This window comes from Triturus cristatus, chromosome 1_1 (genome assembly GCF_964204655.1).
Source record: "Triturus cristatus chromosome 1_1, aTriCri1.1, whole genome shotgun sequence".
Lineage (NCBI taxonomy): Eukaryota > Metazoa > Chordata > Amphibia > Caudata > Salamandridae > Triturus > Triturus cristatus.
The window spans coordinates 21,370,642-21,385,509 of NC_140579.1; the positions used below are offsets into that span (position 1 = coordinate 21,370,642).

The following is a 14,868-nucleotide window of genomic DNA, read 5'->3' on the forward strand; positions in this document are numbered from 1 at the left end:
CCCTTGAACCCAGTTCCATCCCGTGTCCCGATGCACCGAGAGTTCCCAGGTCCATTGATGATGATGCAGCAGCTGGAGGCCTTTGCAAGCGCATCTCAGGCACTCTTCCAGCTCCTATTCAGGTTACCAAAGGCGGGTTCACCCATGCCACTGTCTTGGACCCTTGAACCCAGTTCCATCCCGTGTCCCGATGCACCGAGAGTTCCCAGGTCCATTGATGATGTTGCAGCAGCTGGAGGCCTTTGCAAGCGCATCTCAGGCACTCTTCCAGCTCCTATTCAGGTTACCAAAGGCGGGTTCACCCATGCCACTGTCTTGGACCCTTGAACCCAGTTATGGTCCCGTGTCCCGATGCACCGAGAGTTCCCAGGTCCATTGATGATGTTGCAGCAGCTGGAGGCCTTTGCAAGCGCATCTCAGGCACTCTTCCAGCTCCTATTCAGGTTACCAAAGGCGGGTTCACCCATGCCACTGTCTTGGACCCTTGAACCCAGTTATGGTCCCGTGTCCCGATGCACCGAGAGTTCCCAGGTCCATTGATGATGATGCAGCAGCTGGAGGCCTTTGCAAGCGCATCTCAGGCACTCTCCCAGCTCCTATTCAGGTTACCAAAGGCGGGTTCACCCATGCCACTGTCTTGGACCCTTGAACCCAGTTATGGTCCCGTGTCCCGATGCACCGAGAGTTCCCAGGTCCATTGATGATGATGCAGCAGCTGGAGGCCTTTGCAAGCGCATCTCAGGCACTCTCCCAGCTCCTATTCAGGTTACCAAAGGCGGGTTCACCCATGCCACTGTCTTGGACCCTTGAACCCAGTTCCATCCCGTGTCCCGATGCACCAAGAGTTCCCAGGTCCATTGATGATGATGCAGCAGCTGGAGGCCTTTGCAAGCTCATCTCAGGCACTCTCCCAGCTCCTATTCAGGTTACCAAAGGCGGGTTCACCCTTGCCACTGTCTTGGACCCTTGAACCCAGTTCCATCCCGTGTCCCGATGCACCGAGAGTTCCCAGGTCCATTGATGATGATGCAGCAGCTGGAGGCCTTTGCAAGCGCATCTCAGGCACTCTTCCAGCTCCTATTCAGGTTACCAAAGGCGGGTTCACCCATGCCACTGTCTTGGACCCTTGAACCCAGTTATGGTCCCGTGTCCCGATGCACCAAGAGTTCCCAGGTCCATTGATGATGATGCAGCAGCTGGAGGCCTTTGCAAGCGCATCTCAGGCACTCTTCCAGCTCCTATTCAGGTTACCAAAGGCGGGTTCACCCATGCCACTGTCTTGGACCCTTGAACCCAGTTATGGTCCCGTGTCCCGATGCACCGAGAGTTCCCAGGTCCATTGATGATGATGCAGCAGCTGGAGGCCTTTGCAAGCGCATCTCAGGCACTCTTCCAGCTCCTATTCAGGTTACCAAAGGCGGGTTCACCCATGCCACTGTCTTGGACCCTTGAACCCAGTTATGGTCCCGTGTCCCGATGCACCGAGAGTTCCCAGGTCCATTGATGATGATGCAGCAGCTGGAGGCCTTTGCAAGCGCATCTCAGGCACTCTCCCAGCTCCTATTCAGGTTACCAAAGGCGGGTTCACCCATGCCACTGTCTTGGACCCTTGAACCCAGTTATGGTCCCGTGTCCCGATGCACCGAGAGTTCCCAGGTCCATTGATGATGATGCAGCAGCTGGAGGCCTTTGCAAGCGCATCTCAGGCACTCTTCCAGCTCCTATTCAGGTTACCAAAGGCGGGTTCACCCATGCCACTGTCTTGGACCCTTGAACCCAGTTATGGTCCCGTGTCCCGATGCACCGAGAGTTCCCAGGTCCATTGATGATGATGCAGCAGCTGGAGGCCTTTGCAAGCGCATCTCAGGCACTCTCCCAGCTCCTATTCAGGTTACCAAAGGCGGGTTCACCCATGCCACTGTCTTGGACCCTTGAACCCAGTTATGGTCCCGTGTCCCGATGCACCGAGAGTTCCCAGGTCCATTGATGATGATGCAGCAGCTGGAGGCCTTTGCAAGCGCATCTCAGGCACTCTTCCAGCTCCTATTCAGGTTACCAAAGGCGGGTTCACCCATGCCACTGTCTTGGACCCTTGAACCCAGTTATGGTCCCGTGTCCCGATGCACCGAGAGTTCCCAGGTCCATTGATGATGATGCAGCAGCTGGAGGCCTTTGCAAGCGCATCTCAGGCACTCTCCCAGCTCCTATTCAGGTTACCAAAGGCGGGTTCACCCATGCCACTGTCTTGGACCCTTGAACCCAGTTATGGTCCCGTTTCAGTGTCCAGATCTGTGCTGGTTCCTTGAGCGTTGATGCTGGCGGACGACACACAAACCATTATGGCGTTCGACTCCCAGCCGGCGTCTCCACATACTCGACCAAGGCCACATCCAGCACTTGATGTGCTGCAACCCCTACTGAATCCCTCTGATTCCGACAGGATTCCACTGCTGCGCGCAGACATTGCGCCAGCTTTGTTTTCTCGAACTTTGATCAGCACCAGCCTGATGGCGACAAAGGTGGGGATGGAGCAGAGTGTGCCTCACCCTATGATGATACCTGGCACATGGGCCCACAGGATGCCAATGGGCCAAACACTTCCCCCTATTCTGGGTTGGTTCCTCCCTTTCCCAAGGCCACCAACATTACCAGTGGGGATGAGTGCTGCTGAGGTCATAGACCTAGACTTCCGTACAGTATCCAACACTTAAAAGTGAACTCTTAACACCTTTCCGACTACACTCCCTGGAAGGGAGTCAAACATAGTCGACCCATTCGTGAAGCGCATGTTCTCCCCTGCCAGCCTCTCCTTGACGTTGATCAACACAGACTGTTTGCTAGTTGGCTACACCCGTGCACTGTGGGACATGGCGAGTGAGATCCTACCTGCTTTCCCAGAGGACCTGTGAGCTTCTTTAGTTCAAACCATTTGAGATGGTCGGCATGTGGCCAAATGTCATCCACTCGGCTTAGCCACCATGGACTATCTGGGTAAGGCTATGGGAACCCAGTGTGGTGCTTCGATGCAATGCCTGGATGAGGTCCACTGGCTTTACGGGAGACATCCAGGCGCCCTGGGTAAGGCTATGGGAACCTAGTGTGGTGCTTCGATGCAATGCCTGGATGAGCTCCACTGGCTTTACGGGAGACATCCAGGCGCCCTGGGTAAGGCTATGGGAACCTAGTGTGGTGCTTCGATGCAATGCCTGGATGAGCTCCACTGGCTTTACGGGAGACATCCAGGCGCCCTGGGTAAGGCTATGGGAACCCAGTGTGGCGCTTCGATGCAATGCCTGGATGAGGTCCACTGGCTTTACGGGAGACATCCAGGCGCCCTGGGTAAGGCTATGGGAACCCAGTGTGGCGCTTCGATGCAATACCTGGATGAGCTCCACTGGCTTTACGGGAGACATCCAGGCGCCCTGGGTAAGGCTATGGGAACCTAGTGTGGCGCTTCGATGCAATGCCTGGATGAGCTCCACTGGCTTTACGGGAGACATCCAGGCGCCCTGGGTAAGGCTATGGGAACCTAGTGTGGCGCTTCGATGCAATGCCTGGATGAGCTCCACTGGCTTTACGGGAGACATCCAGGCGCCCTGGGTAAGGCTATGGCAACCTAGTGTGGCGCTTCGATGCAATGCCTGGATGAGCTCCACTGGCTTTACGGGAGACATCCAGGCGCCCTGGGTAAGGCTATGGGAACCTAGTGTGGTGCTTCGATGCAATGCCGTGATGAGGTCCACTGGCTTTACGGGAGACATCCAGGCTCCCTGGGTAAGGCTATGGGAACCTAGTGTGGCGCTTCGATGCAATGCCTGGATGAGGTCCACTGGCTTTACGGGAGACATCCAGGCTCCCTGGGTAAGGCTATGGGAACCTAGTGTGGCGCTTCGATGCAATGCCTGGATGAGGTCCACTGGCTTTACGGGAGACATCCAGGCGTCATTGATGGATACACCTTTTGACTGGTTCCGCATGTTTGGTGAAAAGGCAGATTCGACACTGGAGCGTTTTGAAGGGAACCATGCCACAACACGCTCCTTGGGTCTGTTAGTCCCATTGGGCAATCTCCCCCCAACAATTTAGTCCTTTTCGGGGATATGGAAGGTACTTGGCATATCTACAACGTCAGACCCACAGCCCACACAACAGAACTACCTGTTCTCTTGAGGTAAAGGCCTTGGGCCCAATTGAACACAAGCTAGTCGCCAGGAGCAGCGCTCATCCCAATCTTCGGTTCCACCACCTCCCACCTCCCAGCCTCTTTGGTGCACAATTATTGGCGCAGAACCATTCTGTAATAGGCAGCCATTTCCTGCAGGGGTGGCACCGCGTTACATCCAACATATGGGTCTCGCAGATTGTCCAGTGGGGTGATGCCTGGCATTCCTTTTCAACCCACCATACATGCCACCTGCATCGGTTGGTTCCTTTTTATTTTCTGCCTAGCGTTATTGGTATCATTTTGGCGGTCAATCGTCCTTCAACTAAATCTGCTTATGCAAGGCTTTGGGACAAGTTTGTGGCGTGGTGCGGTGTCTGCCAGTTGGACACATTGCAGGCAAAACTGTCAGATGTGTTATTGGCTGCTTTGTTTTTATCCCACCGAGGTCTTGCTCTAGGCACAGTTAAAGATTACCTGTCAGCCTTTTTAGGTCTCGCCTGACCCAGCGCATGCGCTGGTCTGGTGAGACTTTTTGAGAGGGCTCCAAAAAGTGCTACCAGGCCAGCCTAGAGCTACAGGCCGCTTTGATGTTTGATCACGATCGCGATCACTTTTGCGGCCCCACGGCCTCCCTATAAAACCTTATAGGTTCATTTGTCTCGTCTTTTCTTGGGGTTTGACAGTCTTGCTGTTCTTGGTGTTTTATTAATCTGATTTCTTACTGCATCTATTCACATTAAGGCTTAAAACAAGTCTGTGTCGGTTTTTGCATGCTGGCTTATATTTGCATTTCTTGAAATTGGTTTCTGCTATTCATGGCGGTGTATTTTCAAAATTCCAGCAGAACACATATCTTACTTTTAATTTAGGTTTGTCCTCTAAAGGTGCCTCATGGTCCCTCTGGGAACTTCAATCCCGCTATAACCTAACATCCCACATACTTCACGGATAGAAATCCCATCACCGTGTGCTTAGACGTCCATCCTCCAACCATCACTCTAAGGCGAGAACTGTATGAAAGGCAGCTCAGCATTTAAAAACCAAGGGAGTGCAATATATAATCCTTTTTTTTTTTCTTCAATATAGTTCTTCATTCACAATTATGCTGCTAAGAGCTGTGTAACTAACCGGGGTAGTTCTTCGTTAATTGAACGGTCCTACGTTTACCAGTGTTAGATTGATAGAGGACTCAGTTGTCCTTACTGGGATTTGGACTTGTGGCTTGCGGATGTACGCAGCTAGCGTTCACCTCACTGTACTACAATTTAATGATTCATGCCATTGGTTGACTCCAGAACAGGTCAGACAACCTTGCACAATTTACTTGGGTATTTTTTTTCTGCAAGCCTGGCTATGCTTCTTATCTCTAGTCTGTGAGGAGCTTGCTATTCTATTGGTCTGTTTATAAATTGCAGAGAAAATCAAAGTCGTTTTTCAATCTTTGTTCTGTGGGTTAGACATTTTCTCTGGATTCAAAGCCTTCCCAACCTCCACCATTTAGGCCAGGGCGACCACTCCACTCGAGTGGATCACAAACTCTGTCTCCAGTCCTGAATGTTTGACCCACAAATCATCATTCAGGTGTTAGTCTAATTTTAATGGAAACAAAACCAGACTTAAAGACCCAGAATGCCTTAGATTGTCGCACAAAGTTCCTCAACTTGAAACAGTGTCTGTAGTAACCTGCAGAGATGTGATCACCATACATTCAGCCATGGAGCTTAAGAATGTGTAGAATATACACACCCATGATGTACAACTAGGATTATAAGTGAGTAATGTTTCTTATTGGTGATGTTGTAGGGGGCCAGCTGGACTTGATTCCTTGAGGTGAACATTGCTCTGCCCTACTTCAGAAGTGGATACCCAGTGCTCTGACACTCCCTTTATTCACCGAGATTAGCTAATTAGTGTGGAGGAGCTGGTCCCCTGGGCTTGGCCCTGAGCAACAGACTCCGTGATACCTTGGCATAGGCACTTCTGTGATACCTCGGCATAGGAACTTCTTTGATACCTCGGCATAGGCACTTGAAGCATGAACATCACAGCAGTTCGGCTACCTAGTGTGAAGAGTTTCTGACCATCAGTGTCTGGTGGCATGGTGAAACCCACCACCCAGAAGCAATGTTTGTTACTAAGGAGAAGGATGTTAACCCTTTCAACTCTTCTTTGAATTAGTCGCATTATGTTCGGTGATTGGGTAATTGTATATGTAGATCTGGTTGCTAGTTAAGAGTTAAGCATGTGGGTTAAAGTGAGAGAATTCTGTTAAACTACAGGATGGAAACATGTTTTGGAATATTGCTCTTTTCTGGAATGTTGTAATGTGGAGGAAGGAGGTTAGGACGTGTACAGTGATTTTGAAGTTAATGTTATCTTGTGGAAATAGGAAGAAAACTATGGTTATAGGGATTCTTCAGATGTAAAATTTATGTAGAGAAGAGACTGTTGCGAGGCAACTAATGTTCAGAGCAATGGGACAAGAAAGATAAGCTGATTACTTTCAATGTTTGCTCATTTATTAAATGAGATAGATTTCTATTAGGGAGAGCTGGTTTGGATGTGTGTGTGTGTTTGTGTGTGGATGCATACATACATATGGTGTCTGTGAGTGTTTCGACTGAATAGCAGTCTGATACTAAGTGGCGGGAAGCCTTGTGGTAGACTGCTTTGTACTTGATGGTGTATGTTTATTTGTCCTCCTAAATAAACACCTGTTCATCTCCACTACAATCTTCCTTAGATTCAACATTTGAGCAATAAATACACCATTGTATCGTATTACCCAGTTACATCAGGGTGTTTCACAAGTGCTTGTTGTTTGGTCAATCAGAGGCATTGACAATCGTATACAGTAGAACAGAGCTCTAATGTTATATAGGCACACCTTAGGTGCCATCCTCGCACAGCTCTAATGTTATATAGGCACACCTTAGGTGCCATCCTCGCACAGCTCTAATGTTATATAGGCACACCTTAGGTGCCATCCTCGCACAGCTCTAATGTTCTATAGGCACACCTTAGGTGCCATCCTCGCACAGCTCTAATGTTATATAGGCACACCTTAGGTGCCATCCTCGCACAGCTCTAATGTTATATAGGCACACCTTAGGTGCCATCCTCGCACAGCTCTAATGTTATATAGGCAAACCTTAGGTGCCATCCTCGCACAGCTCTAATGTTATATAGGCACACCTTAGGTGCCATCCTCGCACAGCTCTAATGTTCTATAGGCACACCTTAGGTGCCATCCTCGCACAGCTCTAATGTTCTATAGGCACACCTTAGGTGCCATCCTCGCACAGCTCTAATGTTATATTGGCACACCTTAGGTGCCATCCTCGCACAGCTCTAATGTTATATAGGCACACCTTAGGTGCCATCCTCGCACAGCTCTAATGTTATATAGGCACACCTTAGGTGCCATCCTCGCACAGCTCTAATGTTATATAGGCACACCTTAGGTGCCATCCTCGCACAGCTCTAATGTTATATAGGCACACCTTAGGTGCCGTCCTCGCACCAGTTCCACTTGATAACGCAGATCATCGTGCATTTCACTAATTTGTGTTCTCTTGATTTTGTTTCAGCGAATGGAGTACAGTGGCGGAGGAGTCATTCTGTGAGTGAAGCACGGTCAGATTAGAAAGACCAGCACATCATTTCCATTCACTTGATTTTGTTATTTAAAACAGAAACACTGCCCTTCTTCCCAGGACGGCCTCATTCCACCTCCGAGCTCCGATTTAAATTTGCCGCTCCAGATTATCGTGGTAGAGGTCGATTGCTCTTTCTACAAGAATGACTGTTGGACCTGCCTTTGCTGCATCGCTGTTTATCGGAATAGTAGATTTAAAAATGCCTTCAGTAAAACAAGTTGAAAATAAAGATTTGTTTGTAATATTTTATTTTGTATGTAATTTCCTTTCCACTTTTATTTTTTAGGTCGAGCCTAGCGCAGCGCGCATGCGTTGCCCAATGGGAGGCTTCTTGTGAGCACTCCAAACTTCCCCTAAAATTGTCCTTGTGATTTTGGTAACTCCCACAGATTTCATTGGTCATTGCGTGTGTCTTTCAAAAATGAAAGCAAGCAATTGACCAAAGGCGTGTGTTTGTCCCACCTTTTGTCTAAATGTTCACTCCCATAGCGTTTTGGTGTCGGGAGCGAGCAGCGGCTCGCATTGTGGCATCTGCATTCTACCCTTGGATCATTGTGTTTGAATAAATTGCATGGACTAAACATTATTTTCAGATTGAGGTTCAGACGCTGTTACTTTACCTTGTCTTTCTTTCAGCTGTCTACATCAATGCCTATACACGTGTTTCCATGGTTCGTTTTCCTGTAATAAAACTAAGTTAGTCGTTATTTGTGCAGAGGTTGGTGTGTTGAAGTTTTAAGCTGTCATTTCTGGCATTGTAGTCCGTCAACGTTATCAACGCATTTTTGTTTTCAGCATGACACACATAATGCATGATTTCTTTTTTCAATTGTCTTTTGCCCTTCTCGCCTTTTGTCGCTTGGCAAACAAAGCTTCTTGCCCCCTCATTTGTCAGGGCTGACGGCCGTCTGTTGTCCTTGTCTGCCATCTGTTGTGGTCTGAAGAGGGCCTTTTGCCACCATATGCCAGGTAGCGGCAGGGGCGCCGTCTTCTGCCGTAAGGAGCAGATTGCAGTCCACTCATTGTTGAGAAGCATGTGGTGTTTTCGGTGTTTTTAGGACACATTGCAGGAGGGAGGTAAAGCAGACCATCGCGAGACCGGCGTCTCCGTGACCATCCCCTTTATATGTGCGTTTACCTAATGCACCTGTTCTTCACAGAACATTTACCCGTAGCATGTACGAAACTATTACCTCCATTAACCACCCACTTTCACCTCGGAAACGTTCACGCGCTCTCCCGTGTTTTTTTTATGAAATGCGCTTCGTGCTCTGTGACCTCCGCTACCTTCAACGCTTCATAGCTACCCCCTCACAGAGCACCCTGTTCTCAGGCTGCCTCCTTCTGCCCCCATGGGAATACTTCAGTCTACTTTTAAAACTGAGTGCACTAATGCCTTCAACCCGAAGCTTGTGCTAACCTGCCCATAAGTGGAGAAAATGGGTTCTTATTCTAGTATTTTTCTGACGGTAAAAAACTACCTGAGGAAATTGTAACCAATTGTTCCTACTTGAATAAAAAATTAAGAAGACGACTCCTTCAGTCAGTTATCTTGATGATGCGTTTTACCCATCTTTTTATCTCAAAGTACTATCCCTAGCTCTTTCTTGTGCACATTCGATATTAAGTATTGCATAAGTACATCTTAATGTGAATTAGTCTAGCCTAATGTGTCTAATGAGTTTCCATGCTCTGTATTTTTCATCTGTGTTTTAATTGCGTTCAACCTGACATCCATGGAGGTGTGTTGTCTTTTAAACTTCATTGGACTTGCCCTAGTGGTATGCCTAGCCTGATCTATTCGGAACAACAAGCATAGCCAATAGGTCTCGCTTTTGGGACCTTATAAGTATTTAGTTATGCAGCACAATATCCTTGGTGCAACAACATCAACCTTTGCATGGCTAAACACTTATAAGGTCCCATAGGCGAGACCTATTGGCTATGTCAATGCTTGTTTTTACTGTGTTTTCCACAGTGTGTGTGTTTAATTTGTCCAGTGAGAGAGAACATTTCTTTACCAAGTCTGCCCCCACCATATAGTGTCACAGACCAAGAAGAGGACGACTAAGGGTTTACAGTCCTTGTGGTTCTGTCATCAGTGAATGGTGTAAAATGCAAACAGAACTGATTCTTGGTGGCTTTAGTCCGTCCCAACCTCATTGTCTTAAACACTGGATTAACTTGTGGAACATGCTGTCAGTCTGCGCTCTGTGATATACGATGCACCAGAAAAGATGTGTGGTCCATATACCCGTATTCTTTTCCTGCTTGTGCGTATTGAAATCTAACATGGCGCGGGCAGGTGGGCAGAAGAGCGCTCAACGAGTGACTGTCCCTCATAGTATCATAAAATGATGTGCTCTGCAAAACTGTAAAAGACATAAGAAGCTCATGGTACCTCCTTGGCAAGGTGTAATGCCCACAGAAGAGACTCCAGGACCATCCACGCTCGTCCTTTTGATACCTTGGACTGTAGTCAGGTGTGGTCTTAACTACAAAACTCTTCCGTATCTGTCAAACTGGGGGAGGTCCCCACCCGGTAATGCTTGTGACAGTGTAACCACTAGACACTAAAATGGCCAAAGGCAGGGTCCTGCTGGAGAGAAGGCTACACGAATACTATTTCATTGACCTGAAGTCAGTCAGGAAGTCACTACTCTTCTGAGAGTTTCAACTCCCCTACAGCCAGGCGCCATGGGGCTACGACACACCTAAAAGTAGTTTGTCATGATCAGTTTGCCCCTCAAAGTTTCGGGCTACCTTTGAATCGCAGTGGCTAGTAGAGTCTAGGCCAGCTGCCGCAGTATTGCGAGTATACTGATCCTTTTCCAATATATCCTCTGGTCACCCTTTACTCAGAGGTCTGCGCAACGGTGTAAAGGAAAGTGAGGGCCATAGCCAGGATGCTTGGCTGTCTGCCTTTTGAGAATTAACGTCTGTACCCCGAACCAAGGAAAAAAACTTTGCTGCTTCATCTGAAGAAGGGAATTTCTGCCTTTCATGAAGAGGAACCTCCTTATTTAAGCCAAAACCGAAGTCCAGCAATTTAGGGTGCTGCTGTGAGGCAGGAATAATGACCCGAGTGGAGCCTGCAACACACTGCACAGCCGGACTTGTGGTGTCCCTTGCTAGTTATTTTGATAACTGTTACTTTGCGTTACAAGCATTGCCCTTTTCATTTTAGCTAGGTCACTTTTATACCATTTGGTAGTTGATTTTATTCTCAAATATTTGCCTCCTAAGCCAGTGCTGTGCCAGTTTAAATATTTAGTGTCCATGATGCAATGTTATAGAAGGGGGCAAGCAAGATGTCTGAATTAGTACTGATAAATGGGCTAATTTTAGAAGCTGTAGACGAATGTTGTAGGAAATTTAAAAACTAAACCTGCTGTATAAAATATAACACACGAGAATATGACGCAACAACAAACCCCAGCAGAAAATACACACCAGTTCATGGTTAAAAAAACAGTTTAGGATGTAGACCTGTTTTTTTTATATATATATTTTTATTTGCATTGCCAACCAAAACAGGAACAACCAACGTGTCACAGATAGTCATTCTTGCACCCAAGTACCCTCCCGCTCCCCCACCTGCCGCCCATAGCAACTTTTCCATAACATATACCCCCCTAAGATCCGGCTCTGCAGCCGGTGACACATTTTGGAGTCTACCCCATTCTCCATCCGTCCTCCCCCGAGGTCTGAAACGCATATCCCCGAGCACTCCGTCCCTGAACGCAATGAGGTTCGAAGAGGCCCACATTTCGCTAGTCAGGGTCCAAACCCCCATCCAATCCGTGATACTTCCTCCATTTCCCCCCTACCTTACAGAACTTCCGGAGACAACCTCTCGCTTTATATGTGACCCTTTCTGCCGCCATGTAGAGGTCCATTCCCCGCCTCCATTCATCTACCTGTGGGGGAAGTGCTGCCCCCATGCGCGTGCCACATCCCTTTTCGCCACCACTAATGCCAATAATGCAAAAATTAGGTGTGGGCGACTCAAGTCAATCAATCAATCATAGGCATTTGTATAGCGCACTGCTCACCCGGAGGGTCTCAAGGCGCTGGTCAACGTCAACGTCGTGGGATATTCCCAGCAATACGAACCTAGGGTCTAGGGGAAGTGTAGTCTCAAGCACCTTACTCAACTCTCCCAATATCCGTGTCCAGTATGTGTGAATGGCGGGACAGTCCCGGATGGTATGTTAGAAATCCCCCTGCGGGAGGCCACATCGCAGACAGTTGGGATCACTTGCCCGGCCTATTCGGTGAAGTCGAGCCCTGTCGAAGTATACCCTGTGTAATATTTTGTATTGAATGAGACGGAGGTGTGATTTAATCGCCACCTCCCTATGATGCATCAGGGCAGCCTCCCAGTCTACTGTGTCCACCGCGCCCACGTTGTGCTCCCATGTTTCTCTCAATTTCCCTAGTGTGTCTGGCATATTAATGTTCAGGGTTCTATATGTCAGAGATACTGTTTTGTTGGCTATCCGCTCTGTAGTAAGCGACCCTCCAGCGGAGCATATTCCGGCAGGGTGCCAGAGAGCATGGTCCCGGCCCTCCATGCATGTCGTAGTTGGGCATACTTGAATAATTGGGTGGGGTGTAGCCCGAACTCCAGCGCCAAAGACCTGAAGGGTTTAAGGTCCCACTTTGCCACTATATCTCCCAGCGTGGAGACTCCAATATCATCCCAGCCCCTAAAGCCCTTAAGTTTGTGGAGTTCCCTCAACCAGGTACAGTTCCATATCGGTGTCTGTTTAGTCGGTTTACGTGCCCATCCTAAGGTCTTAGTCGCCCTGTCCCACATCCCACTGGTTATTTGTGTGGCCGGCAGTAGGCTTCTTCTACCCGAACCCCCATATAAATAAAACAGGCAAGATCGACGTGCCATGGTGTTCCTTTCCAATCTGCAGGTGGGGTGATCCACCGGGACATGGACCCAGTCATTCACCGGCGCTAGATTCTCCGCCCAATAGTAGGCCTCGATATCCGGTAGGGATATCCCTCCATTGTACTGGTTTCGCTGCAGTGTACTTAGCGCAATCCGTGGTTGTTTCCCTAGCCATAGCAGTGAACGTAGTTCTGCTGCGATCGTCTTAAACGTCTGTTGAGGGAGAGGGAATTATTCCTTTTGGAGGGCGTACAGGAAGCGAGGCGGCGTTATCATTTTAAACATGGCGGCTCGGCCAAGTATCGTAAGGGGGAGCGGTTTACAGCATAGAGCCTTTATTGTAAAATTCTTTATGACTCGCTGAATGTTTTTTTAGTAGGAGAGACTTCTATCTGTGGTTATATAGATCCCCAGGTACGTGAAACCTGTCTACATAACCAGGAGAGCCCCTGGAAGAGGGGGCCACATTACCTCAGATCATGGGCTATACAGAACCGACTTATGCCAATTAATCGTATACCCGAGAAGGTGCCATATCTGCCCAGGAGCCTGAATAGTGTGGGGATCGTACTTTCTGGTTGAGTAACATATAACAGAATATTGTCCGCGTATAACGAAATCTTTTCTTCCCCTAGATCAGTCTGCATGATTTGGAACCCCCGTATCTCCTCTGTATGTCTGATCTCACAGGGCGCTATTTCAATGGTTAGGGGCGAATAGTAGGGCGGACAGTGGACACCCCAGTCGGGTTCCCCTTCTGATGGGGAAGTCCTCAGACAGTAGCCCATTCACTTTCACTCGAGCGCGTGGGTCCGCATATAGGAGTCCCCCCCAGTGTCTGAATTTGGGGCCGATGCCGAATTTGACCAGGACCGCCTCTAAAAAAGGCGAATGAACAGCGTCAAACACTTTTTCCACGTCTAAAGAAAGAAACATGTGTGAGTCCTCCCGGTCCTGTACTGCCATAAGTCAGTTGTGGGTCCGCCACAGATTCTATCAGGTCGCCCGATCTGGTAAGACACCCGTTTGATCTTGGTGCACCAGGCCCGAGATTACTTGGCGTAACCGGAGGGCCAGTATCGTCGCCACGAGTTTAACCTCTATGTTGAGTAGGGAGATTGGGCGATAGGACGCACACTCCTCGGGGGGCTTCCCTGTTTTATGGACGGGGATAATTGTGGCTAGTTTAAGATCCAGTGGAAAGGCACCCTCTTGGGCCGCGTCTCTGAACATAGCTAACAAGTGGACCGCCAGGAGGTCTGCCCCTTTTTGCTGGGAGTCCATTCGGGCCTGGGGACTTTCCAGGGCGCAATTTAGATATTGCCTCTGTAAGTTCATCACCGATATGTCAGCTTCTAAATCTTCTATATCCTCAGCCGCAAGGGTCGGAGTCTGGACAGTGGCTAGATATGCTTGTATCACCTCCGGGATAGCTAGTTCCCTGGCTGCATAGAAATCCCTATAGTAGGAGGCAAATGCTTGTGCTATTTGTGCGTCTCCCCTATGCATCAGTCCCTGGGTGTCCACTAATCGTTCAATCCAGCGGGCGTCAAGTTCCTTGCGGCTAAGCCAGGCAAGGAGTTAGCCAGATTTATCCCCAACATCATACAGCCTATGGAGGGTCGCCTGCGCCTTAGCTTCCTCAGTTACGTGGGCTCTATAGCATTGTTGAGTGTCAGTCAGGACCCGAAGTACCTGTGAGTCGCGCCCTGTCAAATACTGTTGTTCCAACTTCAAAATTTGGGCTTCCATGGAAGCTAGTTCCTCTCGTGCTTTCCGCTTCTCCCAGGCTATTCGATTTTGGGCCCTATCGCGGAGTACCGTCTTATATGCCTCCCACACTATCACATCCGATTGCACCCAACCTACATTTTCTGTGAAATACACTTTCGTGTCGGCCCGCAGGCCCTTTAATATCTCGGTGTTCTGAAGGTCCCAAGACGTCAACCTCCATTTACCACTTCTCGCCCTGGTCCTCCCTCCCGTCCTAACCAACAGTGGGGAGTGGTCAGAGATTCCGCGTGCCATGTATGCCGCCTCGCAGTCAGTGCCCATTGCCCGCCGTGGGAGAAAGACATAGTCCAGCCGGGAGTGCGTCTTGTGTGCGCCTGAGTAGTATGAGTAACTTCGAGTGGGTG

The 14,868-nt window shown here is 49.0% G+C and overlaps 1 protein-coding gene across 3 annotated transcripts in view; it reads left to right on the top strand.

Annotated features, from left to right (window-relative positions):
• EMC4 (ER membrane protein complex subunit 4) overlaps positions 1–8,071 on the top strand; it is an 89,846-nt gene extending 81,775 nt beyond the window's left edge. For all 3 annotated transcript variants that reach the window (XM_085642484.1, XM_085642403.1, XM_085642568.1), the window contains exon 6: positions 7,756–8,071. In XM_085642484.1, coding sequence (XP_085498610.1) covers positions 7,756–7,791 — 36 coding nt within the window. In that variant the 3' untranslated portion in view covers positions 7,792–8,071. The remainder of the gene's footprint in view (positions 1–7,755) is intronic.
• The last annotated feature ends 6,797 nt before the right edge of the window (positions 8,072–14,868 follow it).